The 27,189-nt window shown below is 35.2% G+C and overlaps 2 protein-coding genes and 2 pseudogenes across 5 annotated transcripts in view; 2 read left to right on the forward strand and 2 right to left on the reverse strand.

Moving 5' to 3' along the window:
• The window catches only part of LOC143550622 (30 kDa ribonucleoprotein, chloroplastic-like), a 126,839-nt gene extending 102,840 nt beyond the window's left edge, over positions 1-23,999 (reverse strand). The window contains exon 1 of the mRNA XM_077041241.1: positions 23,994-23,999. The gene's annotated coding sequence lies outside the window, so the exon portion shown is untranslated. The remainder of the gene's footprint in view (positions 1-23,993) is intronic.
• Positions 9,059-9,442, forward strand: LOC143550610 (protein SMALL AUXIN UP-REGULATED RNA 12 pseudogene; annotated as a pseudogene).
• Positions 12,206-14,469, forward strand: LOC143550601 (protein NUCLEAR FUSION DEFECTIVE 6, mitochondrial-like). 4 transcript variants are annotated; one of them, XR_013138357.1, is made up of 4 exons: positions 12,206-12,444; positions 12,589-12,710; positions 13,950-14,041; positions 14,274-14,469. XR_013138357.1 is itself a non-coding variant. In XM_077041221.1 (3 exons), the coding sequence occupies exons 1-3, from the start codon at positions 12,299-12,301 to the stop codon at positions 14,291-14,293; spliced, it is 288 nt and encodes a 95-aa protein (XP_076897336.1). In that variant the 5' UTR covers positions 12,206-12,298; the 3' UTR covers positions 14,294-14,469. The 4 variants fall into 4 exon arrangements, 2 of the variants coding, with proteins under 2 accessions (XP_076897336.1, XP_076897335.1); XM_077041221.1 differs by lacking the exon at positions 13,950-14,041; XM_077041220.1 differs by lacking the exon at positions 14,274-14,469 and having other exon boundaries at positions 13,950-14,219.
• LOC143550621 (calcium-dependent protein kinase 8-like) lies at positions 22,621-26,434 on the reverse strand (annotated as a pseudogene).
• Between the last annotated feature and the right edge of the window lie 755 nt (positions 26,435-27,189).

The raw sequence follows: 27,189 nt of genomic DNA on the forward strand, positions 1-27,189 counted from the left end.
TAGATAAATTAAATTCATACAAAAAGCAATGAAAAAAAATAATAAAAAATAAAATGGTTTATTGGATTTTAATAATCTATATTGAACACTATTGGCCGATAATAATATCTATTCATTTTATCGCCACTAGCGGTCACAAGTTTAAAAAAGTTGGCCCTCAGTGGTTCCCCGTGAAATAGGACTTAACGGCGTTATACTTTTTTTCCGAATTTCAAACTAATGTCTTATGGCTTTTGATGGGAAGGAGGATATGAATCGATTGATGTAAAACTTAGCTCGAAATTGCAATCCAAACGACTTGATTTTGTTAATTGTAAGTTCGAACACTCGAATTGAAGCATTATTTCGTCGCTTTGGAGCACCATTTCGAACTTAGTTTTACATCAATTAGCCTGTATCCTTCTTTCGATCAAAAGCTCTAAAACATTAGTTTGAAATTCGGAAAAAAGTATAACGCCGTTAAGTCCTATTTAATGGGGGCATTGAGAGCCGACTTTATTAAATTTGGGACCATCAGTGGCGATAAAAGGAATAAGGATTATTATTAGCCAATACTGTTCAATAGAGATTATTAAAATCCAATAAACCAAATAAAAAACATACAAAAAATTCTTGCGACGCGGAACTCTAATTTTTATCTATAGATATAGATATAAGGTCAAGTTATTTTACAAAAGGGAATAAAACTGAGAAGGATGAGTAGGATTTGTCGCCACACGAAAAAGTCTTTTAAAAAATTAATAAAAATAAATAAATAAAACATAACTCAAAATTAAAAAAAACGAAAAAAGTAAAAACACAAAAATGTTTTCACCGTATTTCTCGTTCTCATAAAAAGAAAAATAAAATAAATAATAAAAAATCACAATGTTAAGTGAAAAAAGTCGTTTTGTCTTTTTGTTTATCATTGTATTTTGTGTTTATTTTCGTCATTGATTGTGTATTTTTTTTCTTTAACATCGTGTCTTTTTTTCTTTATATTAGGCTATATTACATTGTGATATATTTTACTCGACATTGTGTTATATTTTGTAATTTATTGTGTCATATTATAGTTATAATTGTGTCTTTTATTGATTTTCGTAATTGTGTTTTTTCGTCAATTTTTTTTCTTTTGTATTATTTTTTTAACATGAATGATGGCGGAAACATTTTAGTTTTTTAATTTTTTGAGTTTTTTATTTATATTTTGAGTTATGAATTAGTTATTATTTTTTTAAAATTTACTTTTATGTGATTTTTTGTGTGGTCACAAATCCTTCTCACACTTCTCAATTTTGTCTCCCTTTATATTTTAACTTTAACCTATAAATATAATATAATATAAGAATTAAAAATTGAAAATTTTAAAACCAAAGCAAAAAATAAATAAATAAATAAACATTTAATCTACTAAAAATCCTTTGAAAGAAATAATTGGTATATGATAATATAAATATTAAAATCAAATGACATTTATTCATCAAAATATTGAATTTGTTGCAATACGCATTTTTGACAGAACACCTAAACAAACTCTAAAGTCAACATGAGCCAGGAGCTTAGCTGTCTGGTCAAAATAAAATAACATGACTCTTCAAATTTAAGAAATACGATAACTTAACAAAAGAAAGTCGCTATTCTAAGAAATAAAAGATAGAATCACAATTTTTACATGGCCCGAATTAGATGGGATGAGCATATGCCTTACAAAATAAAGATGGGATGAATACCTAACCAAAGTGTTCCATCCTTTTCAATTCTTTTTGCTTCACATCTTCTACTCACCATCATTCGATTTCAATCTCTTAATCGATTACGTGGTACATGACCCACGATGCTAAAACCCAATGTGGGCACGTGGCGTATTAGTGGATATATATACAAATGTGTTAACAACAAAGAGAAAATAACAAATATCTCAAACGAATATATACGAAGAAGATATGCAAAACGTATTTCACACCTTTTCCGTGTTATTTTAAGATGTTATAAAATGCGCTCGATTGTTGACACAGAGGGTACGTATTTGTATAGTTCTTTTACCTTGTAAAAGTTCATTTTAATCATGCAAGATACATACCACTTGGTATCTATTATTAACCTTCAATTCAAAATAGCACACAAAGACTTCATATCTCCCTCTCTCTCCAATATATATTATAACATGTGCATATATAAATACACAAGATCTCTAACATCTACACACTATAATTTATAAGTCTCCTAGTTGCCTACCATCAACACATTCTCTCTCTGCCTCCATCTCTCTCACACATACACACTGCTAGAAGCACATCTACATCTACATCTACATCTACATATATACATAAGAAGATGTTGCAAGTGAAAATTGTGAAAGCATGGCTTAAAAAAAGGAGACATGCAAATGTTACAAGATGGTTAAACTGTGAAAAGTAGTGCTCATGGCGAACTAGATGGACATCATCATCATTATCATGCATGCATAATGATGATGATGATTATGATGATGAAGACTACATTCCAAGGGATGTCCCAAAAGGTCACTTAGCAGTCTATGTAGGTGAAAACCAAAGCAGATTTGTCACCAACGTGAAATTACTAAAATACCCTTTGTTTAACGCGTTGCTGGATCAAGCTCGAGAAGAATACGACTTTTCTGCTGGTTGTAGACTATACATCCCCTGCCATGAAGATGTTTTCCTTAGTGTTGTTCGTTGTGCCGCAATACCACATGATCGAAGATTCACTTTCTGCCTTTGAAATTTGTGGTTTTCTTTTTATTATTTTTATTTTTAGCTTGCCGCGAGATTTACATATTATTGTAAAAATTGAAGCATTTTATTAGGATAAAGGAACCCCATTTTTCTAAGGGTTTCTTATTTCAAGATTGAGTATAATTGATGATTTTTCCACTTGATAAAAGATGGCTTCCTTTGGAAGTGTTAAGCAAGATGACATGTGATGACATGAGTAAAGTCGTATACTGACAAGCGACACAACGACTATATCTTATACCAGCTATATAACCCGACTTAATTATAAGATAAGGCCATTCATCATCTAAGCGATGCATGAACATTAAACGTTGTTGATGTTAATTATGCCAATAAATAACTCTTAGTGTATACATTCATTACACGTACGTATTTACTCTCGTTTTGCACGTATTTCACCAACCCGTGATGCAACTCTAATACTGAAAATCTACTAATCGTCAAGAACTTTTATAGAGGATGCAGATCGAATGCTAGCTAGCAAGTGAACTGCCCATGGTTCAGAAAATTAAACTTTAAGAAATGACAATTTTGACCCCTCAAGTTTTTATTTATTTTCACCTGCACAGAACTTATGTTATTTAACGTTTAAGCATAAAGTTTAACATTTGACTTTTTGTTTCACAACCAATATATATTTCACCAAATATCTGGGAAAATAATGATCCCAATAAAATAGCACACTGATCAAAATTATTGATGTATCTGTAAAGCTTACAAAGGCTATAGTGAATATTAGAGAGAGAGAGATTTAAAGCCAAAAACAGCTTTAAAAAGTATAATATTAGCAATTGGTCTTCTGGCACAATGGCATGGGAGTGACGGTTAAGACATGGGAGTTCTAAGGTTCGAAACCTGACTCAAGGGGGTTTTCTCACAGTGGTGGGTTTCCTCCTTGATGGTGTTCTTGAGTGAGTCAGGCCTGGAGCGTCACTCAGGTATTGATGGGGATCCAAACACTATTAAAAAAAAAGTATAATATTAGTGTTAAAAACATGAACACAGATCACTTTATTTCAATCAAACAATGAAAGATACAACTATGTTCAAACCAAATTACAACATCAATTTAATCCTAATTGTCCTAATTGGTTAAACAACTACAAACAATCAGAAAATCTAACAAAGTAATTACAAGATCTAAACTATGATGTATAAGAAACTATACCTGCAACAAAGTGTTGCACGCAAATTCAAGATCGAACCCTAACAGAGCGAAGAAGATGAACACCCAAGAAGAAAGTTATATAATCTTTTTTAATAAAAAAACCAAAAATATCTTCTCATATACGCTTTAATAGACTCCAGCCTTTCAATCCTTCAACTTTTATATCCTTGTCACATTTAGTCCCTCCTATTTATTGCAAAGCCCTTTTTTCATGTAAAATAGCTCTTTTTGCCCCCTTCAACAACGTAACAATGTACATATACAATACAAATATAAACAAGTTTATAACAACTGTCATTTCAACCTAATCATAATGAAATAATACTAACCTGTGCACCAAATGCAAGATTTGAAATGAACCTTTTTACTTTATCTTTTCAACAATTAGCAAATTGTGATTTGTGACCTTCCATTTCCAAATAGGACGTGACAACTAATTATCCCGGCCTAGGGGAGACTATATGCCATATTTTTATTAACCTGTTTATATTTGGTTTTACGTGTTAGAATTTTAGTTAAACTCATGTTTTATTTTATTTTGTAAAAGAGAATAAAAAATGGGTGGTTAATTAAATAACAGCCCGAAAATCATTCCCGATACCTGTTTTCAAGATGACAGAGCATGACAAAACAAAGTGTTAGGATCAACTTATAAGATGTTTCAAATTAACGAATATGATTAAATAAGCCGAAATTATTTGATCACTAATCTCTCCCTCTCACGTAACAAATGAATCAAGTATGATACTTAAGAACAATTAAAACAAAAATGATTCAAAGTTAACCTCTTGTACATTTAAATATTTTAGACATGATGAATGCAAAAGTTATCTCTAAAACAAAGAATTATGAATAATCAGGGTGGAAAGAGTGCAATTTTTTGAACCCAAAACTATCACAGCCACTAATCAATAGTATGACATCTCCTTTGATCCCAAAACTAGTACAAACTATCTTAAAAGGTTGGGCCGTTGGGGTACAATCTTTTAAACCCAAAATTACATTACATTAGCATTTTTTTAAAATAAATTATATACTTTTTAAATATATAAACACAATTTCATTAACTAAAATATAATACATTAAAATTTAAATAACTAAAATAATAAAATAAAATAAAACCTAAAAATTAAAATAGAGAAGAGTTTTAGAAAAATAAAAACCTACAAATCACAAGACCAACCCCACTTCACGGATTTGTTGTGTTCACGTTGAAGGATTACTTACATGAATGGTCTAGTCACACCGTCATGCAGTTTCAGAAACATCTTCATATCTTGGTCAATTTTGTTGTTACAGGATAGTCTCTCGTTGCTCTTTCGTCATGGTCATAGCCAAATGTTCTCTTCTTATTTTTGTTAATTTCCAATCATCTTATTTATAATAATTTTTGTTCATCATCTTGTAGTCAGAATGAAATGTTGAACTAACTTTATTTTCCGGTGCTTGATGACTCACTTTCTTTCTTCTCTTTTGTGGAAGCCTTCTTAGGTCGCTTGTAAAACCTTCATTTGCATTTGTATAGTTGTTGCATTATGATGCTTTTTATCTTTTTGTGGGTGACCTTATCAACAACAGGTTTCTATATCGAATGACTTATTACCATATCTCATGTGTTGAAGTGAGATGAACCTTTCTTTTCATAAGTCTTTTTGGGCTCCTTCATCGCTATCTTCATTATATCTACATCCGCACTTCCATTACCCAATCTATGGCTCTATATATTTTTAAAATTACTATTAAAAACTTAAATTTAAATCCTCTCACTTTGAATAGGGAAACTTTTATAGAATGACAGTAAACTAACATGTTAAAATGTTCAAGAACTTGACCACAAACTGAGTCGGACATTTGTTGATTTCCGACTCTAGTGACTTGGAAAATATGAACCAAGGCTACTTCCTTATGTCACTCCACAACTTAGGAGCCGTTCTTTTTGAAAATAATTTTTCTTTCTTTTCAATTGGGGCCTCATCGTTGTTATCTTCTTCTTCGATCTTCCTCATCTTCTAGTTATCATATTTCCAATCTTCATCATATTGTTGTTCTTCATATGCTTCCTCATCTTCATCATCAAAGTTGGCTGACTCAAAATGGGTTGGGTTACGGTAGGGTCAGTTTTGGTATTGGGGAGTTTGGGTCACGGTATGCATATTGGAATATGGGTGAAATGTGAATTGGCTGGTGCATTTTGAACATTCATGTTTTGTGTAGGTAGATATTGTGGGTAGTATTGCGGATATTGAAATGGCTGGGGAGGAAGTGTGGACTGGTTCATTTTCGCTCAAACTAACTCTTGGTTAAGATAATTTTAGGTCTAGGTTGATTTTTTTCTTGGATAAGTTTGAGTAAAAGATATATGAATAGAAGAGTAGAAGAAAGTTTTACTATTTGGTGTAAAAAATGGTTGAAGACTGGTTTAATTTATACTATAAAAATTGGGGTTAATGTTCATTTTTACTTCTTATTAAAAAAATAATTCAACAACTATATTAGCCTTCCCCGGTGTTTAATTTCTTGGTTTCGATCATTCGTGGGTTCAAGAACTCAACATTGAAGCCGAGTTGTCTACCCGCTTCACTTGCGTGCTCAGCATCAAGCCGGTTTCATTCATAATACTATCAATATGTCCATATATAAATCGAATGAAAAGTCTTTAGGATGCCAAAGACCTAGTTTAGGAGCACTTTTGAGATATAAAATTCTCTTGATAGCAAATAGATGAGATAACTTAGGAGCTGCTTGATACCGAACACGCAAACAAGTGACATACATTATACCTGGTCTACATGCAGTTAGGTAATGTGAGAGCCTCTCATAGCCCAATAGTAATGCTGATCTACCTCTTCCACGTGAGGATCAAATGTTAGATCTATAGAAGTGGCTATTGGAGTAGAACCGGATTTGCTATTGTAAATACAATGGATATCAGAAATTCACTATTCTTTTATTCACCAATCGATCTTGAAGATTACAGCGGAAGACAATAACTCTCCAATACAATAGATCACAAACACAGTGATCTTATCAAACTCTCAACCTCTCAACTATCTAACAGATTATCAGTTCATAACACAATGAACCTAACCCTAGAACTCGCTATTGAATACAAAGAGAATATCAGAAATCAAGAAGAGTTTGTTATGAGTGTATTTTAGATTCACAACTCTAACACCCCTTTTTATATAGTTTCAATAAACCGAGTTATTATATTAATTATGATAACTCGGCCCTTTAGAAAAGCCCAACAGCATAGCATCCAACATACCAAAGCCCAACAGAGTCCAGCAGCAAGCCCAGCAGTCCATAATCCAGCTCAAGCTTCAGGTCCAAACCTCCAGTCCAAATATTGACTCATACAAACAATATAAAACTAACATTAGTATATAACACAAGATATTGAATTGTAAAAGGAAAAATATTACATTACTATGTATATTTTCCACAGCTATCATGCATTTTAAACTTTGTTAACATGCCATTCACATACTTAGGTTGATCAATAAATATCCCATCATACACTTCTTTTACTAACTAGAAAGAATATGAGTTCTCCCATAGAGCTCATCTCACACTTGGAGTGCATAAGACATTAAAAAGCAATACAAGTTGTTGCATATCCAAATACAAGCAATCAAAATCCTTTTCTTTCTTGATAAACAAATTTTTGTCAATGCATACACAACTACACATGATCGGTGCATTTTACATGCACTTTATTACATATTAGTTATTATATAATACACATTTATTTCATATAATAAAATACTATTTTGACTTGATTAATATTTCTTAGGTCCCAAGTGATAACGAGCTAAAACGATGAAGTTACAAAAAAAAAACATGAACTCAATGAGTTGAAAGTCACAACTTTAAAGAGTGAACTGAAAGTTAAAGAACATTGAAGGTTTTGCATTGGGAATTTAGTTATATGAGGTGAAAGCAATTGGTATAAATCAAATGAAGAAATGAATTGGTTATGTGACGTAATTTAATTGATTATGGGTGAATCATCCCAGCCCATTCAGGGCCCAAAACAAACACAACAGAGAATCTAGTGGAAAACGGATCGTGAAGAGAGTTCCATCACCGACAGTTTCTGGAGAAAGCAGCCTCAGCCTTTGTTGTGGTCCTGTGGATAGGGCGACAATAAGAGTCAACACAAGTATTGACTTGGCACAGATACTGAGGCAAATGTCCATGATAACACTCGGCTCTAACACTTGTTTGGTTTTCATATATCACAAGTATAACAGAATGTGGGTGTTTTTGTTCCTTATGTAATCTAGTATATATCTTGTTGCTTAGATTTAATAAAATAATTCATTATCATTCAGAAAAGAAAATATAAGGAATATATACACCTGAGTTTCAGTTGGTTTACTTTTAATGGAGAGTTTTGTAGTAACTAACTTGCATTTGACTTCTTTATAATATTATTAGAACTAGCGTTATCTAACGCAGATGCTGGATCATATTCCAAACTAAAAAAAAAAGTTTATTTCATAACATCAAACATTCACAAACCTCATTAAATATATTAAAAATTACATATATATATTATAAATATATATGAGAGTGATGTGATGGACCACCCATTCCGCTTGCTTGACGGTCTACATCTCTGGACGCCGGATTTGAACTCCACAATGTGGCCTAGATCGTGACCTCCCCGTCCGCTCGCCACCACGTCATGTGGATGCTCCATTTGAGCTCACATTCGAGGTGCTCTTATGATTGGTTAAACTATTTGTAGTCATAATTTATGTTGCCTTTTGAACCAGACATTTAAGTTTACATCATAAGTTGTTATTTGAACTAAAATTTTAAGTACATTTACAAATTAAAGTGTCAATGACTTCATATCTTTCTCTCTCTCTCTCTCTCTCTCTCTCTCTCTCTCTCACACACACACATATATATATATATATCTTTATCTATATTATATGCATATAATATTATACACACACACATAATATATATACAAATATATATGCATGCATGTGGATATAGAACATGAGCTTATATAAGGATATAAGATGTCTTAACATCTACACACTATTTACAAATCTCTCCTAGTTTCCTACCATCAAACACATTCTCTCTCTGCCTCAGTCCATCATACACACACTGCATTTACATACAAAAGATCATGATGCAAGTGAAAATTGTGAAAGCATGGCTTAAAAGAAGGAGGCACACAAATGTTGCAAGATGGTTAAGCTGTGAAAAGTGGTGCTCATGGATATCATCATCATGCATGCCTGAAGAAGAAGAAGATGATGAAGACTACATTCCAAGGGATGTCCCAAAGGGTCATTTAGCAGTCTATGTAGGTGAAAACCAAACCAGGTTCATCATCAATGTGAAATTACTAAAGTACCCTTTGTTCAAGACATTGCTTGATCAAGCTCGAGACGAATACGACTTTAATGCTGGTTGCGGACTGTATATCCCCTGCCATGAGGATGTTTTCCTTAAAGTTGTCCGCTGTGCTGCGGTACCACGTGATCGAAGATTCACTTTCTCCCTTTAAAATATTTCACGGGTCTAATTTCTTATTTCAAGATTGAGTCTAATTGATGATTTCAAATGCAGAAAACATATGAAAACTGAAACTCGTATATGCTTACAACAATATGAAAACTGAAAACTGAAACTCGAAGATTCACTTTCTCCCTTCTAGCCAGGCTTAAGCACTATTATATGCTTTATAAAATTTTGTAATGCATGTAAATTTACAACAATAATTGACTTATTTTATAAAGTTCTCCATGAATTATAAAGTACAAAAACTGTACTTTGCTATTAATTTAATGATTATATAAAACAAACAAAAACTTCAAATAGATAAAAAAAAAAGTTATATCGTTTGTCATTATTTGACATCCAATATGATTACACAAGATTGAAGATGATGGAATCTGTGAATTTCATTTCATTTCATTTTGTCTAGTAAGCACATGACAATTTCAGTTTCAGTATTCCATTACTTTCACATATTTCAGTTTCTTTAAATGCATTCTAAGAACCAAACACCCTTACAGTTTCAAAGGAAAAGATAGTATATTCAGAAGTAACAAGGCATGGGATATACAGAAATGTATGTTGTTTGGATAAGGTGAACAGAATTGTATGATATACCAAAAATAGTACATGCATGTGTGTTGAGAGAGATCTCAGACATTGTCTTGATTCTCATGCACTTGGTTGACATAATCCAATGCATATTAGGAGTAACAAAATTTATTTATTTCTTTAGTTTTTCATACTTTGCATCATTACACAACATCCACTCTCTTTGTTTCTGTTTCTCGGATAAACAACAGCTTATACAAAACTACCCTTATCGGTGCATTTTACATACGGTTTATAATTACATATTAGTTGTTATGTAAAATGTATTTATTTGCATAAAACATATTGCTTTTAAATTTTTAATAGGTTTAAACTGATAAGAAGCTATAATAGTTAAATCATGAACACAATGTGTTTAAAGTCATGAGTTTGTTTGAAGAGTAAAAGAGTTACATTGGCTGGTGAAAATATAAAGGATAAAGGAAATGGATAAAGTAAAGTAGTAGTTAGTTTTTGGGAGGTACATAGAAGACATGGTTAAGTAGTTATGGGCCACTCATCATAGCCCATTCAGAATTAATGAGAAAGGGCCCAAAACAGAAGAGAATAAGGGGAATGGAAATCAGAGGAGTTTCAGGGAGTTCCATGACCGACAGTTTCTGGTTGAAGAAGAAGGTGGCAGCAGCCTTTGTTGTGGATGGTGCTCCGTATTGAGTAACACAGAAATAGAGGCAGATGTTCATGATAACATTCCAGGATCTTGTTTTGTTTTCTACCACAAATGAGATCAATTCTATTCCAAGTAGTATTGGACCGGTGGCTTAACTGAAAAGTGAAAACTTGAAATGACGGCTATCAATAACGTTTTCTTAAAAAACATGTAATAGTTAAACTTAAAATCAAATTATTTTAATCTTTCTTTTAATAAAAAAAAGAGTTCGTTTGAAAAAATTATGGCCCCACGCCCTTGCGCCCCTGTGCCCGTTGTTAACACGGTAATGTAGAAAAGGGCACCTTTCGTTTTGGCACCCATTTGTAGTGGTTTGGCTGGAGAGGAAAATAGGGTGGAGGCGGCTTGGGCCACCACCCCACTACCCTCGCTCTTAGACAAACGTGTGAAATTTAGTTAGTTAATTTTTAATGCAACATTTTTATTTATTATTATAATTGGTTAAAATACATGTGATAATATGACTGTCGTTATTTATTTGGTTAAAAATGTTTGTTTTTTTAAAACAAGTGTATGATTGAGTGGACATTGATGTCAGATTATACATAATGTTAGTCTACCTAAATGGACAAAATTGTTTCTTGTAACTTAATTTTGTGTGTTTTGTTAGTCTGTCTTAGTCATAATGCAACCCATAGGTAAATATAAAATCTTTATGTCTTACTAGTTGATGTCGTGGATGAAAGTGAGTAACAACTAAAAAGAGAGGGAATAGAGAGCTGACCACTAGGGTTTTGCAATCTCAAACAACTCATGGATTTAATTGTTTTCTAAAACTCTGCGATTTATACAATAGTAGATTGATTAAGGTATGCAAACGGGCAAACGTTATGATTAAAGACCCCAGTCTCGAAAGAGACACGACATTAAGTAGAAATTAAGTAACTTATAAGCTATGATATCAACAACATATCCCTCGTTAGCTTTTAAATACTCATAGCAATCCTTTTGAAATTGAGATTGATCATTACAACAACCAAGATGTCCCATCACATTATTGTATATGTAACTGTTGATGACTGAAAGAAGATCTTTTGACTGGAACCCTTATCTTATTGTTAAAATATAACAATATATAAAATCCTAATATCTAAACTAATCGCTTTGGCCTTGGAGTTATCTAATACAGCTCAAACACTAATGTTCGTGTTCGATCTTTTAGCATCATCCCTTATTGAGTTATTTGTAACATTATCATATGTCGTTACTTGAGCATTTAGGTCCAAATGTCCAATAGAACCAAGTAGGAGTAACAGTCTCCGAACGCTACACAAAAATAATGAGGTTTTTGTTATCGTATCTAGTCCATTTAAAAAACAGACCATCTACGAATTGTCATGTTTAATCAAACTGTAACCTATTTAATTAACCATGTCGACCCACTGCTATCCATCAACTTGTTTGACATGTCTATAAATGAGTTATGTTACACGGTTTTTACACAAATAAAAAATACGAGTCATATTCAGTTAAACCCGTCAACCCGACTCGATTAAAACCCAAACCCAAAAAACAAGTGTCTAGGGTTTTAGCCTCAAAACCCTTGATAGTAAGTGGATCAGTCAGTAAATTTGTACCTCAAAAATGGCGACTACAGCGGCTGCCGTTCGATCAATTTTCCGGTCATCCTCCGTCCGTAGCGCCGCGGCGCGTGCATCCACTCAAGCCAAAGCCGTTCGCTCTCCGTTTCGCATGGCTAACCAGAACTCTCTTTCCAATCGCATCTTCAGGTAACCAGATAGATCTATGCATTTTGTAATTATTATAATTGATATCAATTTGATTAATTTATAGATAAACACGTCAATATGTTGTCTAGGGTTTATTTAATTTTGAAGGCGTGGTATTGATAAATTGTGATATTGTGTGTATAGTTCACCAGTTGAATTGAGTGCTTGTTTGGAATCACTGCAACCTTTCCACACTGCCACTGCTTCTGCTTTGATGACTTCCATGTTAACCCTCTCTCAGCGCGGTTACGGTTGGCTTCCCGAAGGTGAAATAATAATCAGACCTCCCATCACTATCAATTTATAATGATTTGTGATGTTTGTAATTTGTACTTTTGAGTGTTTCGTGCTTGCTTACGTGGTGATATCCGGTTCCGCTGTGTGCGTTCACTTGTGTGTGATTAGATTAGGTGAAATGAAAATCTATTCTTTGCTTTTTGGTGATATGAGGATAGTTTCATACTTTAATAGTGGCACCTATGATCATAGTTTTGTCAACTTAAGCTATACGATGCCTAAATCTGCCATTTTTGTGTACGTTTTCAGGAAACTATTGACTTAATTATTGGTTTGTGCGCGTTTTTTAATATCTAAAAGCCGATGTTTTTTACACCACATCTAACAGCATCTACGACAACAAACCTTTACAAACTGTCACATCATCTTCACATCAGATTTCAAACTTTTCACAAAAACTCAACTTTCTTTCACAACAACAAACCTCCACAAACCTTATTAAATATATTAAAATTATATATGTATGCATATGAATATGTGAGAGAAATTGACATTGAGACCCACCATAGAAGTTTGAATTAAGTTTGGTTATGCAAACTTTAACTCACAAACTTTGCTCTACAATGGATGAAGTCCTTAACCATCTAGTTTCGACATCATCCAAACCTTGGAGAATTCACCTTGCTGTAGGTGCTCTAACTTGTGTTGGTTATATTGATATTTCATGGTTTATACAATCTTATAGCCTTGTTCACACGATAAGTTTTTCATTAGCCTTGCTAGAAGGGCCGTTTTTATTGGCTCTTGACTGGACAGTTTTTTTACGCACATTAATCGTTTCTTTTTCTCAAATTTGAACTTTCTCATTTTTAACCTCAAAGGATCTTGACCGGTTTTCTAATTATTGGATTTTTCTTATTGATTAGGTATCTAGCAATGGGTCATAGGTCTCTCCTTCTTGATCTTCGTTCATTCAGTTTGAGGTACGCTAGTGGTTGTTAAATCACGTCATAGATTATGTTAGGTGTAGCACTGTTTATATGAATATTCTAGGTCCTCTTTATAGTCAATGAAGCAACCTTTTAAACTCGATTTTTCACTTAGTGTTTATCCATCTTTTGGTTAATTTGTTTTTTCACTTTTGTGTTTTATAGATGTCTTCATCTCTCCCCTATTTTGCACTATAAATACGCATAGATTTTTTTTATATTTATTTTAATTTTTTTATACCATGTATTTTAATAAAGCGGTGCATGCTTCATTTGTAGGCGTTGACAAGACTAGATGAAGATCAAGAAGCGATGACTCGAATGATTTGGATTTGTCTATTTTGAATATTTGGTTTAATAGAAACATATAGGTCGGTCCGCCAGTTATCGTCTTTAAGATCAATAATTAATGACAAAAGTTTTGAAATGAGCAAAATTCATGCCAATGACTTAGTTTTATAGCATGGTGCACTTTTTATCTGTTTGCCATCATTGAATGAATGAGATTGTTTCTAAGTGTTTAATTTACTGAAAGTACCTTATTTGCAAAGTTGCAATGAATTGAGGGTCTACTATTTATTAATTGTATTCTTGTTTGATCAGCTTGCAACGATGATGTGTGATGAGTAGTAGCAGTTAGATCTGTTTTCAAGAATTGCAGTATCGGTTATCAAGTTACGGGAGATGCTAAACATTTTCAGCTTATTTTGATAAACGTTCTGGTGTCATATGGAATGTACTCTCATCACAAACTTAAATGATTTCATTTGTTGGACTAAGTCTCTGTTTAAGTGGTTTATATCATGAGTTTGTATGGTAGAAACAAGTTCTGGTCAAATTGGGTTTTGGCTCTTAAAGTCAGTTTTTACCAAAATAGGCTTGAGCTGTAAGTGTTGCACATCAGCTTATATAACTACTGTACCTTACAAGTATATAGGATAATGAATTGATTAAATATAAGATATAAAATTAGCCACCCAGAAAAACACTTGAAACAGTCTCGAACTCTAGATGATTCGAGATTTTAAAGATCAACATTAGATTCCAAAGATCAACATTCAAATTTAGATTCCAAAGATACAAAAGATCACTAGCATTCATTGTTGCCAAGATTAAACAGCAAAATTCACTCTAATTTTTTAGTTTAATATACAAAAGATCGGTGTTTTGGTGGTTGATTTCTTTTTGGCTGTCGATAAACCATAGTTGAATCTTTGTTGCGTTGGCTGTCGATAAACCATAGTTGAATCTTTGTTGTGTTGGCCCTCAACTGATATCTTCATGAAGAGCATGAGGCGCTGGTAGTGGCATGTACACATGTTGTGCAAGGGTGCGAGTGTTCAACATCATGAGTTTTAGAAGTAAAAACTTTTGTTAGATCAAAGTGGATGTCTTGTCATTGCCATAATGTCCGACAAGGCCTCCTCCACGGGCCACGCAGTTCTGGGGGTGTTTGGCCTAGCTTTTATTTTTAAGCTTATTGTCACGGACCAAATATTTGAAGATTGAGATGCTTGAATTGTGTTGAAACGCTTGGGTTTGTTGGCTCGTCCCGGACCTCATTGGGCACGGCCTCAGCGGGAAGGAAGGCGTACATGCCTAGTCGTGTTGGCACGACGAACGCATCGCTGGTTGCGAGCTGTTGCCGCTCTCCTGATGAATCCAAGGCAGGACGAAACCAGCAAGCCCTGATCATGAGCGGACCGATAGGCTGGCCTTCGGTCGCCACAAGGAGTCAAAGGGATAGCTCCGTGACATTATGCTTATATATAAAACTAGCTTATAGCTTTTTTTCTATTATTTGATAAGCTCTTTTTAAGTGTTTGGATTAGCTTATATTCTACAAGTTAATTATGTGTATTAATAAGTTGTTAAATCCAACATTCTTTAATTTGTTAGAGTAATAATTACTAATCCACCACCATTAGAGGACAAATGAGTAATTTACACCCTTAAACAAATAAGCTAAAAAACCATCTTCAAATAAGCTTTTTCAAATGAGCTTATATAAGCTAATAAGCATAAGCTTAAAAAGCTAAGCCAAACACCAAGTTAAGCTTATTTTGTAAAAAAAGAGCTATAAGCTTTGTTAAAAAAGCTAGGCCAAACACCCACTTAATCAAGCCCTCTATTACTATGGGAACACATAAGCGAGAACCCTTCAAAAGGAAATCATCATGAGTGAACCATGGGTTGCACATTTAGAGAACAGGTGGCCAAAGTCGGGATGGCCCACATAATCCTGTTTGAGCATAGATCAAGACAGATGACTCTTGGACTTAAGATGTTTAAGAGATTATTTGCAAGAAAACGCGTTAACTCCTTTATATAGCTTCTCACTGTGAAGTCGAAAGCTACTGTATAATTTGGGTGCTCAAATAAACTCCTTTAATATACAAAAATCACTCAGATAGGTCATGATTTTCGTGTATAATTATTACTGTCGAAGCACGAAATGAATCTGACCTGATCCATGACGATATTTCCACGGATTTACGAGATGAACGAACCACGTCTTGATCTTCTTCTCCGGTTGCTTGAGACCTACAATGGTTTTTCGGGGGTATGGAGGTGACTGCTAAGAAATCTCAAAGATCTCTTGTTTACAGACACAAAAAAGTGGTGGTGGCTCTTATTGAGCATGACCCCATAATAAGGAGTTGGAGACCTCCTTATATAGAGAGCCTCATTGCCACCATCATGGTACCCTAATGGGCCTAGCCCAGTTAGGGTTACCTCCACAAAACCCCCTCAGCCCAATAACATTGTATTACTCCATATAATAAAATAAGCCAAACATAGTAAAATTAGGGTCGTAAAACCGGGTTTAGTACCATACCCCTACAAGCCCCCCAAGTCCAGCGTTGCTCCTGGGCGCGCAAGCGTCTAGGTGGAGCGCTGGACTTTATGAGGTGTGTTAGGCCATGGGGTTGTTTTTTCCCTTTTCTTCGGCCTTGTCTTTATTGTCTGAGTTTTGGGAGGTTTTCTTCATGATGGTGACAGGTTGCGGTCCTTGTGATAATGATGGTGCCCTGGCATAAATAAGATATAGCACGCATCATGGTGGCGCGAGGCCTGATAAAAGATGGAGCGCGCATCTCGATAATAATGTAACATAACTTGCGCGCGAGGCAGCTTACGAGCTATAAAAATAATAAAGCTTGCGCGCGAGGCGACTTACGAGCTATGAGAATAATAAAGCTTGCGCGCGAGGCGACTTACGAGCTATGAGAATAATAAAGCTTGCGCGCGAGGCGACTTACGAGCTATCATCATAATAAAGCTTGCGCGTGAGGCGACTTACGAGCTATAATAGTAATAAAGCCTGCGCGTGAGGCGACTTACGAGCTATAATAATAATGGAGCTTGCGCGAGTTGTGGCTTACGAGCTATAAGAATAATAAAGCCTGCGCGTGAGGCGACTTACGAGCTATAATAATAATGGAGCTTGCGCGAGTTGCGGCTTACGAGCTATAAGAATAATAAAGCCTGCGCGCATGGCGACTTACGAGCTATAAGAATAATAAAGCCTGCGCGTGAGGCGACTTACGAGCTATAATAATAATGGAGCTTGCGCGAGTTGCGGCTTACGAGCTATAAGAATAATAAAGCTTGCGCGTGAGGCGACTTACGAGCTATAATAATAATGAGGCTTGCGCGTGAGGCGACTTACGAGCTATAATAATAATGAAGCTTGCGCGAGTTGCGGCTTACGAGCTATAGTAATAATGAAGCTTGCGCGAGTTGCGGCTTACGAGCTATAAGAATAATGAAGCTTGCGCGTGAGGCGACTTACGAGCTATAATAATAATGAAGCTTGCGCGAGTTGCGGCTTACGAGCTATAATAATAATGAAGCTTGCGCGTGAGGCGACTTACGTGCTATAATAATAATGAAGCTTGCGCGTGAGGCGACTTACGAGCTATAATAATAAAGCTTGCGCGTGAGGCGACTTACGAGCTATAATAATAATGAAGCTTGCGCGCGAGGCGACTTACGAGCTATAAGATGTTGGATGCGCGTGCGCATAGGCTCTAGCTTTGTGTTATGCGCCACGCGCAGATGTTGCATGCGCGTGCGCGTAGACTTTATGTCCCGCGCCACGCGCAGATGTTGCATGCGCGTTGCGCGTAGACTGTGTGTCATGCGCAGATGTTTCATGCGCTTGCGCATAGGCTTTGGTTTTGCCATGCGCCACGCGCAGATGTCGCATGCGCATGCGCATGCGCGTAGACTTTATGTCCCGCGCCATGCGCAGATGTGGCATGCGCGTGCGCGTAGACTGTGTCATGCGCCATGCGCAGATGTTGCGTGCACTGATGTGATGTGTGAGCATGTGGCGCGAAGCCGTATGGGTTTATGAGGATTCTCAACCTTTAAGTTTGGCGCTTGGCCTGATGGGTTTATGAGGATTCCCAACCTTTAAGTATGGCACGTAGCCATATGGGATATTATGAGGATTCCCAACCTTTAAGTATGGCGTGTAGCCATATAGGATATTATGAGGATTCTCAACCTTTAAGCATGGCGTGTAGCCATATGGGATATTGAGGATCCCAACCTTTAAGCATGGCGCGTAGCCATATGGGATATTATGAGGATTCCCAACCTTTAAGTATGGCGCGTAGCCATATGGGATATTATGAGGATTCCCAACCTTTAAGTTTGGCGCGTGGCCTGACGCGCGCATGCACGGCGATGGAGTGGTGACTCGCGAGTGCGCGCGCATGGCGGAGGTCTCTTGCGCAAAACCCACATGGTGGAGGTCTTTTGCGCGAAACCCACGTGGTGGTTCCCGCGGCGGCACATGCACGGCTGCGGAGTGAGAATCCGCGGGCGCGCGTTCGTGGCGGCGGAAGTCTGATAATTTTTGGATCTGCAATTTAAGAGTTAGATCTGCAATTTTAAACCTAAAATCCAGGTCTGTAATCTAGATCCAGATCTGTAAATCAGATCTAGATAGATCTGAAGCTCGGAGCGGATTTAAAACCATCACAGATCCGGAGACTTGATCATTCGAATCAGGCAGTTTCTTTTTGCACAGATCTGGAAGCCTCCTTTAGATCTATGGATCTTTTTGAGCTTTAATAGAAAAAGCCTTGAAGCCTTTTTCTGTAAACTTCCAGATCTGGGTTTTTCCTGGGAGAGATCTGACAACCGAGAGGGAGATCGAAGGGTGGTTCGTTGCCGTCCCACGGATGGCGCCAATGTCGAAGCACGAAATGAATCTGACCTGATCCATGACGATGTTTCCACGGATTTTCGAGATGAACGAACCACGTCTTGATCTTCTTCTCCGGTTGCTTGAGACCTGCAATGGTTTTTCGGGGGTGTGGAGGTGACTGCTAAGAAATCTCAAAGATCTCTTGTTTACAGACACAAAAAAGTGGTGGTGGCTCTTATTGAGCATGACCCCATAATAAGGAGGTGGAGACCTCCTTATATAGAGAGCCTCATGGCCACCATCATGGTACCCTAATGGGCCTAGCCCAGTTAGGGTTACCTCCACAAAACTCCCTCAGCCCAATAACATTGTATTAGTCCATATAATAAAATAAGCCAAACATAGTAAAATTAGGGTCGTAAAACCGGGTTTAGTACCATACCCCTACAGATGCTGTCCATGTTTTTTCTTAATAGAGTTGGAAACTACATTTAATATCGAGTGAGCCTTCCTGAGACGGGATGTCAACCGTCTATACTGATTTTAACATTCCAAATCTTACTCTCTCAGAAACATCATTAAAAAAGAAACCCACTAATATGAAAAAAAAAGTATCTTGAATTAGGTTTCGAACTTGAAACCATAAGATCTCAAATCTTAACATCACATATGTTGTTGGATCCGAAAGTATATGTTGTTGGATCCGAAAGTAAATGATAATTGTGTCCATGTTAGATGTAGTCTTTTTAAGCGAAGTTAAAACATGAAGAACCTTGACCATCTTGATAGGCGTGCTTATAATAACGACAATATTTGATTTTGTTGTCGGATAAATGTTAATGAAAATTTAAAATATACTCATAGAGACGTAAACAATCAACTTATCTTTAAAAATAGTAAATTCATACCAAATGGTCCATTCTTTGTTTAAAAAGATAAACAACTTACTAAGTGTGGCCACCCCATTAATTAATTGCTTAAACCTTTTTAATTTCTACTTTCAAACCTACCTCATGACTATGATCACCATGGCTGTACTCTTCTATAGCTTTATCTGTATATATGTATATTGTAAAATCTACCTTTCCTTTCTTCCTGTGTAGGGATGATTATTCATTATATGTAATAATCTTTTAAATGGTGATATACGGGTTTAGTCTATATACAATTATATAGTTCAAGATGAGTTTTTCTTTGTCTTGATCCATATATATCTTGATGTCTAACTTCATGTCTTGAAATTGATCCATATATATATTAAGAAATATTTTTGTTACTAGTTTTATTTTATCTTAAATCCACCAAACCCACCCACTAAGAAATTTGAACCCTGTATCTTAAAAGGAAGGGGACACCTATTAACTACCATATATATATATATATATATATATATATTACTTTTGGTGATTAACAAAATTTCTATAAAACATTTGGCATTTATTTACGGTTAACTTTTCATAATAAGAACTAATAATAACTAAGTTTTCCAAATGACCTACTTCAAGTACTTTAATACTTTTAAATTACTCAATTTTCATTAGATGGTTTAAGTTTGCGTAAATTACATAATTTTCTTTAACATAAAGTACACTATTCACACTCAATGTGAATGAATTTGTACAAGGTGCTTGATATGAGTGGGCACAAATTTCGCCAATCCAGTTTATTTGAATCAATATAGGATTCTTACTACTATCGTTATGAACATACGCTAGAATTACTGTTATGAACAATTTTAGTTCATATGAAACTTATCTTAATAAGCTGGTCAGCTTTTTCTTCAAGTTATAGAGTTAGCTGTGTAAAAAGTTCATGTGATATGTTTCAACTTTCAATAATGAATTGGGTCTTAAGGTATTTAATTTTGCTAATTGGGTACTACTAGTTTGCATTAGTTAAGCATTAAAGATCCCCAACGTTAGATGAGATTAAGTATGTTCGTTAATTACCCCATGTGCCAAGCACGTGTGAGGGTAACTTTGTAATTTTGAAAGATGGGGTATACTTATTACTCATTAGGGTTCAATTCTTGTTTTGATTTCAGCAACATCACAAACGTTCATTGAAGACATCAATTTTCAAAATCTGAACATCCCATAACGATGATGGTTTTTTTGACTAGTTCACCCCTTATCCACGTAATCATGAAAATCCGCTATATCATCTTCTAATTAATCTACTTCATTATCCTTGTCAAATATATAGTTAGTGCCATCAGTATCATCATCACCATCAAAGTCATGATTACATACTCTGATCGAGGGTTTATTGTTGATTTCGATAATTGCACTCGCTTCTAGAAAATTCGATAGTGCATTCGAGAATTTGTCCATGTCAACACAAAATTATTTTGAAGTGTACGACTGATGAGAATGAGATGATAAAAAATACACTCTAATATTATCAATACCGTCAAAAGAAAAAAAAATCACCGCAAAGGACCATGCCGACTTGAGACAAATGGGACCGTATTAATTTCATAGACGTGTGTATTTAATATCTATAGATTTAGACAGTCATATAGATATTTAACAATATGCATAGAAAATGCAGCTTCCAGTAAGTTACCGACACGTGGATTACTTCTCACACACGTATAGGACGTTACTTGTATTATTTTTTTTATTATATTATTATTATATTTAGAAGATGACCACCATGTTAAGGAAATGCCGTGCGTCCCAAACAATTTCCACCCTATATATAAGTTCTCATAACAACAATTAACAAATCAACAATTAATATTCACAAATTAATTAATTAAGCTAGATATATATCATAAACATGCAACGACTGGGATATCACCACCCGCCACCGCCACCTCATCACGTCCACCATCACCCACCACACCACCACCGTCCACCTCCTCCTCCTGTCCACCATCACCGTCCACCACCACCTCCTTCCATTCATCACCACTGTACACCACCACCACCACCACCACCACATCACCATCCACCACCTCCTTCCATTCATCACCACCTTCCACCACCACCACCAGCACATCACCGCCACCATCCACCACCACCACCTCTTTCCATTTATCACCACCATTCACCACCACCAGCACATCACCACCATCCATCGCCACCATCAGTACATCACCACCACCCTCCACCACATCCACATCACCATCACTGTTGAAGATCTGAAGCATGCACGAGCTGAAGATCATGATCAATCTCCTATTATATTATGTTGCTAGTACTACGTACTTGCTATATGTGGCATCTTTTTTCTATTATGTTGTACCATCTTTTTATGTTTTTTTTTTTTACTTTTGAGGGATGTATTTTGTATTTTGTGTTGATGTACGTTTAATGAAGATCATATCATATATGTGTACTAAATAGATTGTAATACAGTGAAATTATTACTCTATTAACTTCTCCTTTCACTTAAATAATTATTCATTTATTCGTATCAAGATGGAAAGATAACCAGCGTAAACGTACAAATCACTTATTTAATTACTAGTAAAACTAAAACGACAAGGGTAACCAGAACGCCGTGTGAGCTGTTACGTACACTATTTAAAAAAATTCAACTTTCTAACATAAGCTATTGGTACCATTGGTTAACATAATATTAATGGGATCATGTAAGTTTATTATTAATGAGTTCTCATAGTATAAAAAAATAGGATAATAATAATAATAATTCAATAAATTTGATCTATCATATGGTTTTGATCTATAGCAATCACTGATTGCTACTTATAACCACAATATCCAATTTATAGCTTCATGAAAATATGAAATCCAAAGCCACAGTCAAATTAAAACACTGCAATAGGACTCTAAAAATAGCAACTTGCTCTTCATAGAAAGTTGCAGTACCAACAACAATTAATATTCATGTATGGCCCTAGTTAACCATCTTTACAACTCCATCCTAATATTATATATACATGTTCATTCACACCCTTCCTAATCCTACAAAAAGATGATCCCCATGCATTCCCCTATCTTAATACACAAAACAAACAGTAGCTCAATGTCCATTTAACTCGATCTACATTCGTTCTTTTGTTTGTGTAAAGTAATAAGATTTAAACTTTCTTAACGAGCCTCGCTCCCCACCTGTAACGAACCATCCTTCATCAACTTCAAACTAAGATTGTTGAATCTTTCTCGGGAATATTGCCTTGATGCTTTTCTCCAATCCGTGCCCGTCCTCATCATTATATGAAATTCCTCATAACTGATACGCCCATCCTAGTAAAATTAAAAAGAGGGCTAATTAGAGCAGTGAACAAACAGAATAATTAGCACGACCCGTGTCATTACACAATAAACGAACCTTATTCATGTCGACATCACGCGTAATCCCATTGATTACTTCGTCATCGGTGTTCTCGCCTTCATCACTTAACGCTTGACGAAGCTCTCCTACCTCTATATAACCGGTTCGGTTCTTATCAAAAAATTCAAAGGCTTTATGTAAGTGCTCGTCGTTCGCCATTCGTTTAAGATGCAGAGTGACAGCCACAAACTCCCCACAGTCGAGGGTCCCGTCTCTATCAACATCAGCCTACAAATTATGATTTCGGCTTCAGTTAAAAAAATATATAACTAATGAATGTGAAGAACTGAAGATGATGGTGCTTACCGATTCCATTAGATTTTGAAGATCCACATCGTTTCTTGATGACCAAGTTTCTGTAAACCGATTCTGAATTCTTCCATATTAATCTTCCCATTGTTGTCTGTGTCAATCACATGGAAATCCTCCCTTATTCCAGCTACTTCCTCCACCGATAAATGTTCAGCCACCACCTGTGTATATACACCACCATTGATAAGTTAACTTAGGGACAGGCCGATGTTACTGATTAAAAATAAACTATTTTGCTATATTTGTATCAACATATATTCAAGTAACACTGTATATAGGGCTGTAAACGAGCCGAGTCAACTCGAGCCAGAGTGTGCTTGAGCTCGAACTTAATCGAGTTGGCTCGAGCTCGGCTCGTTTTCCTTATCGAGCTCGAGCTCGTCGAGCTGCGCTCCTATAATTTTTAAATTTTTTTTATTTTTTATTTTTTATTTTACAATTTTGATATATAAAAGACAAAAATTATAATTTTAACATACATATTATATAAAATTTATAAACTAGAAAATATATAACTTTATATGTTTTATTTTTGTTATCCTATAAGGTTTTAGGTATCGAGTGGCATAATATATGTATAATTTTTATTTATTTATTTCTTGATATGCTATTATTATATATAGATATTAAAAGTTAGGGTTTAATCTAAACTAGTCAACGAGTCGAGCTACGACTGAGCCACGAGCCGAACTGACCCTGGCTCGAGTTCGGCTCGTTTAGAAATCGAGCCGAGTCGAGCCGAGCTCATTTAGAATCGAGCTTTTTCAAGTCAAGCTTTTTTCAAGCTATTTTTGAGCCAGCTTCAAGCGAGCCACGGGCCGCAGGCTTTTTGAACAGCCCTAACTGTATATGCGACCCATAAGAAAGTTGACTACCACAATTTAACACTAGCAGTACCCTTATAAATATATTTTCATGAAAAAGAACTATACATATTGTATATATGTTTTGTTATCTCTTAAAATGTAATGTATGTAACTTTATGATTTCTATAGCACTAATAGAGCGATAAATGGATCATAAACCGTACCCTCAAAGCTTGTTTCTTTAGCTTGTTCATCATTGAAAACTGTTTAAGCCTTGACTTAACATCACCCAACGGAACATTTGAGGTCTTCTTTAAGTTCACTAACCAGGGGTGTTCTGCGATTGCAACACGCAAGTAAGTTAGCCGGCCCGTTATCAAGAAACACATTTTCAAACAAAGCAGTACCTATACAATGTTACATTACCAAGAACTTGTTGAGCTGTAAGCCGGGACTTTGGATCCGGATCAAGCATTTTCTTCACAAGGTCCTTCACATTATCCGAGATTTTAGGCCATGGGTCTCTTTTGAAATTTATAACCGAGCGAATTATTGCTTGCGCGACCCCTTGTTCAGTTTCTATAGAAAATAAACATGAATTTAAGAAAGTAAAATCAACATGAATGATTAGAAAAGAAAACCGTACCTGCCCAAAAAGGCGGAACGCCACAAATCAAAATGTAGAGAATAACTCCAGCACTCCATATGTCAACCTCGGGCCCATAGTTGCGTTTTAGAACTTCAGGAGCCATATAATAAGGACTTCCCACTGTCTCGTTAAAGACTTCCCCTGTATAAACCGAATTCATATGAAAATTTGTATATTAACATCTAACACATTATATAAAGTTAAAACCATAACTATATACCTGGTTGAAAGAAGACCGACAGCCCGAAATCAATGGCCTTCAGAGGAGCCGTTTCCTTTTTGTTTCCAAAAAGAAAGTTCTCCGGCTTTAGGTCCCGATGCATAACTCCATGACTATGACACATCTGTAATCAACAAAAACAAAAGGAGTTATATAAATATACACAATTCAAATTTGAAAGATTTCTAACATATTTATTTCTTTTTTAATGTGAAAATATCTTAATAATTACAATTAAATGGGAACTACTACAAATAACTATAAGGGTAAACTACATTTTTTCATCCTTCAGGTTTACCACAAATTGTAAGTTGTGTTCTTTAACTAAAATAATTACAAAAAATGTCCTTTATTTAAAAGTTGTAACATGTTACATGTTTTTCACTAATTGGTGTAAACTTTTTCTGTTAATCCTTTTGGTTTAACATGTGAAATGACCAAATTAATCTAATAGACAAAAGAGAAGTTAAATGGGGTCAAACTACCAAAATACCCTCACGTGCACTGCACATGACTGGATTTAACAGAAAAAGTTAACGCCGCATAGTGAAAATAATGTAATGTGTTACAACTTTTTTAAATAAAAGACGTTCTTTGTAATTATGTTAGTTAAGGAGCACCAGTCACAACCTGCAATTTTGGGAAAACCGTAAGCCTAAAGGACAAAAGTGTAATTTACTCATGTAACACAAACAGACCTGCACGACTTCCACAATGGTCCTCATGATAGAAGCAGCAGCTCGTTCGGTGTAATGTCCTCTAGCCACAATCCTATCAAACAACTCTCCGCCTTCACATAACTCCATAACAATATGAACCGCGCTATCATCTTCGTAAGTGTCTCTTAATGTAACGATATTCGGATGTTTTGGCAGATGTTTCATAATCTCAACCTCTCTTCTAACATCCTCAATATCCACCACGGTTCTAAGTTTCTTTTTTGATATTGATTTGCAACCGAATTTTTCGCCTGTTTTTATATCCGTACATAAATGGGTTATTCCAAATTCACCCCTACCGAGCTCTTCACCAAGTTTGTAGCCCTGTGTGAGATCGTGGCCAGTTGGATCAGGTAATACAAAGAAACTTGTACCACTGTTTTGGGATGAAAGGAGATAGTCAACAAAGAAAGAATTCGGCTTTCGGGTTTTTCTTTTCTTCTTATGTTCCTTCCTTTTAGCAGGGGTAACACAGCAATTTCCCATGATTTATACAACCAGGTCTTTATATTCTGATTGAAAAAAATAAAAAGTTAAATTAAATACAAATCAATATACGTGTTGAGGTTTTTTCTTCGATTTTAGCAACTTTTAATTATTCTGTTTTGATTGTAAACACGCGTGAATCATCGACTGCGTAATTTATGCACTTATTTACTTAAAACAACACCGAATAAATCTTGAAATTGCATAAAACCATTTTTATAGAAAGAGGACAAAGAAAGATTCAATTTTGAAGATCAACATATGATCATATAACATAAGAAAATATAAAACCACCATTAAAGGCCATATTTTTCCATAGCTAAATAAATTCAAGAAAATCTTGAAACAAGACATGATCATATCATTGAAAAATAATCATATACCCATGTGTGGAAACTGTAAATTTTTCCATATCTTCATAAACATACAACTTGTTACATAATCAAATCCCAAAATTGCATAACAAAGCAAATTCGAAACCATAAATGTATAACCGAAAAAAGAGAGATGATGCGAGCATACCTGATCACAAAATTGTCGAAAATATCATTCGATTCGCGAGATCAATTTAATTATCAGAAAATGATGAAAATTGAGGGGTGTTCGGACACGAAAAGCTTTCATCAATGGTGATTAACGAAGGGTTTGTTGTTTGGGGTGACCATAATAAGATTATAATGATGATGATGATGATGATATGAGATAGATGGAGAGTCAAAAAGATCTTTTTTTCAGACTTTTTTCCCTCCAAATTCTCCACCCCTTTTCTCTTTGTTTCTATAAAATTGTTCCTTCTAAACAATGGTGCCTGGCTTTTATACTTGTTATAATAACCCACTATTTATTAGATTAGATAAA

Source organism: Bidens hawaiensis, unplaced genomic scaffold (assembly GCF_021521415.1).
Source record: "Bidens hawaiensis isolate Kalapana, Puna unplaced genomic scaffold, B.hawaiensis_p1.1 tig00016116_1, whole genome shotgun sequence".
In the NCBI taxonomy this organism is placed as follows: domain Eukaryota; kingdom Viridiplantae; phylum Streptophyta; class Magnoliopsida; order Asterales; family Asteraceae; genus Bidens; species Bidens hawaiensis.

What these genes read in the sequence shown, in the direction of transcription:
- LOC143550601 (XM_077041221.1), top strand. Translation starts at nt 12,299, where the DNA reads ATGGCGACTACAGCGGCTGCCGTTCGATCAATTTTCCGGTCATCCTCC. An exon ending in CTTTCCAATCGCATCTTCAG is followed by an intron (nt 12,445 to 12,588) that starts GTAACCAGATAG and finishes TTGTGTGTATAG; the next exon opens with TTCACCAGTTGAATTGAGTG. An exon ending in TTACGGTTGGCTTCCCGAAG is followed by an intron (nt 12,711 to 14,273) that starts GTGAAATAATAA and finishes TTGTTTGATCAG; the next exon opens with CTTGCAACGATGATGTGTGA.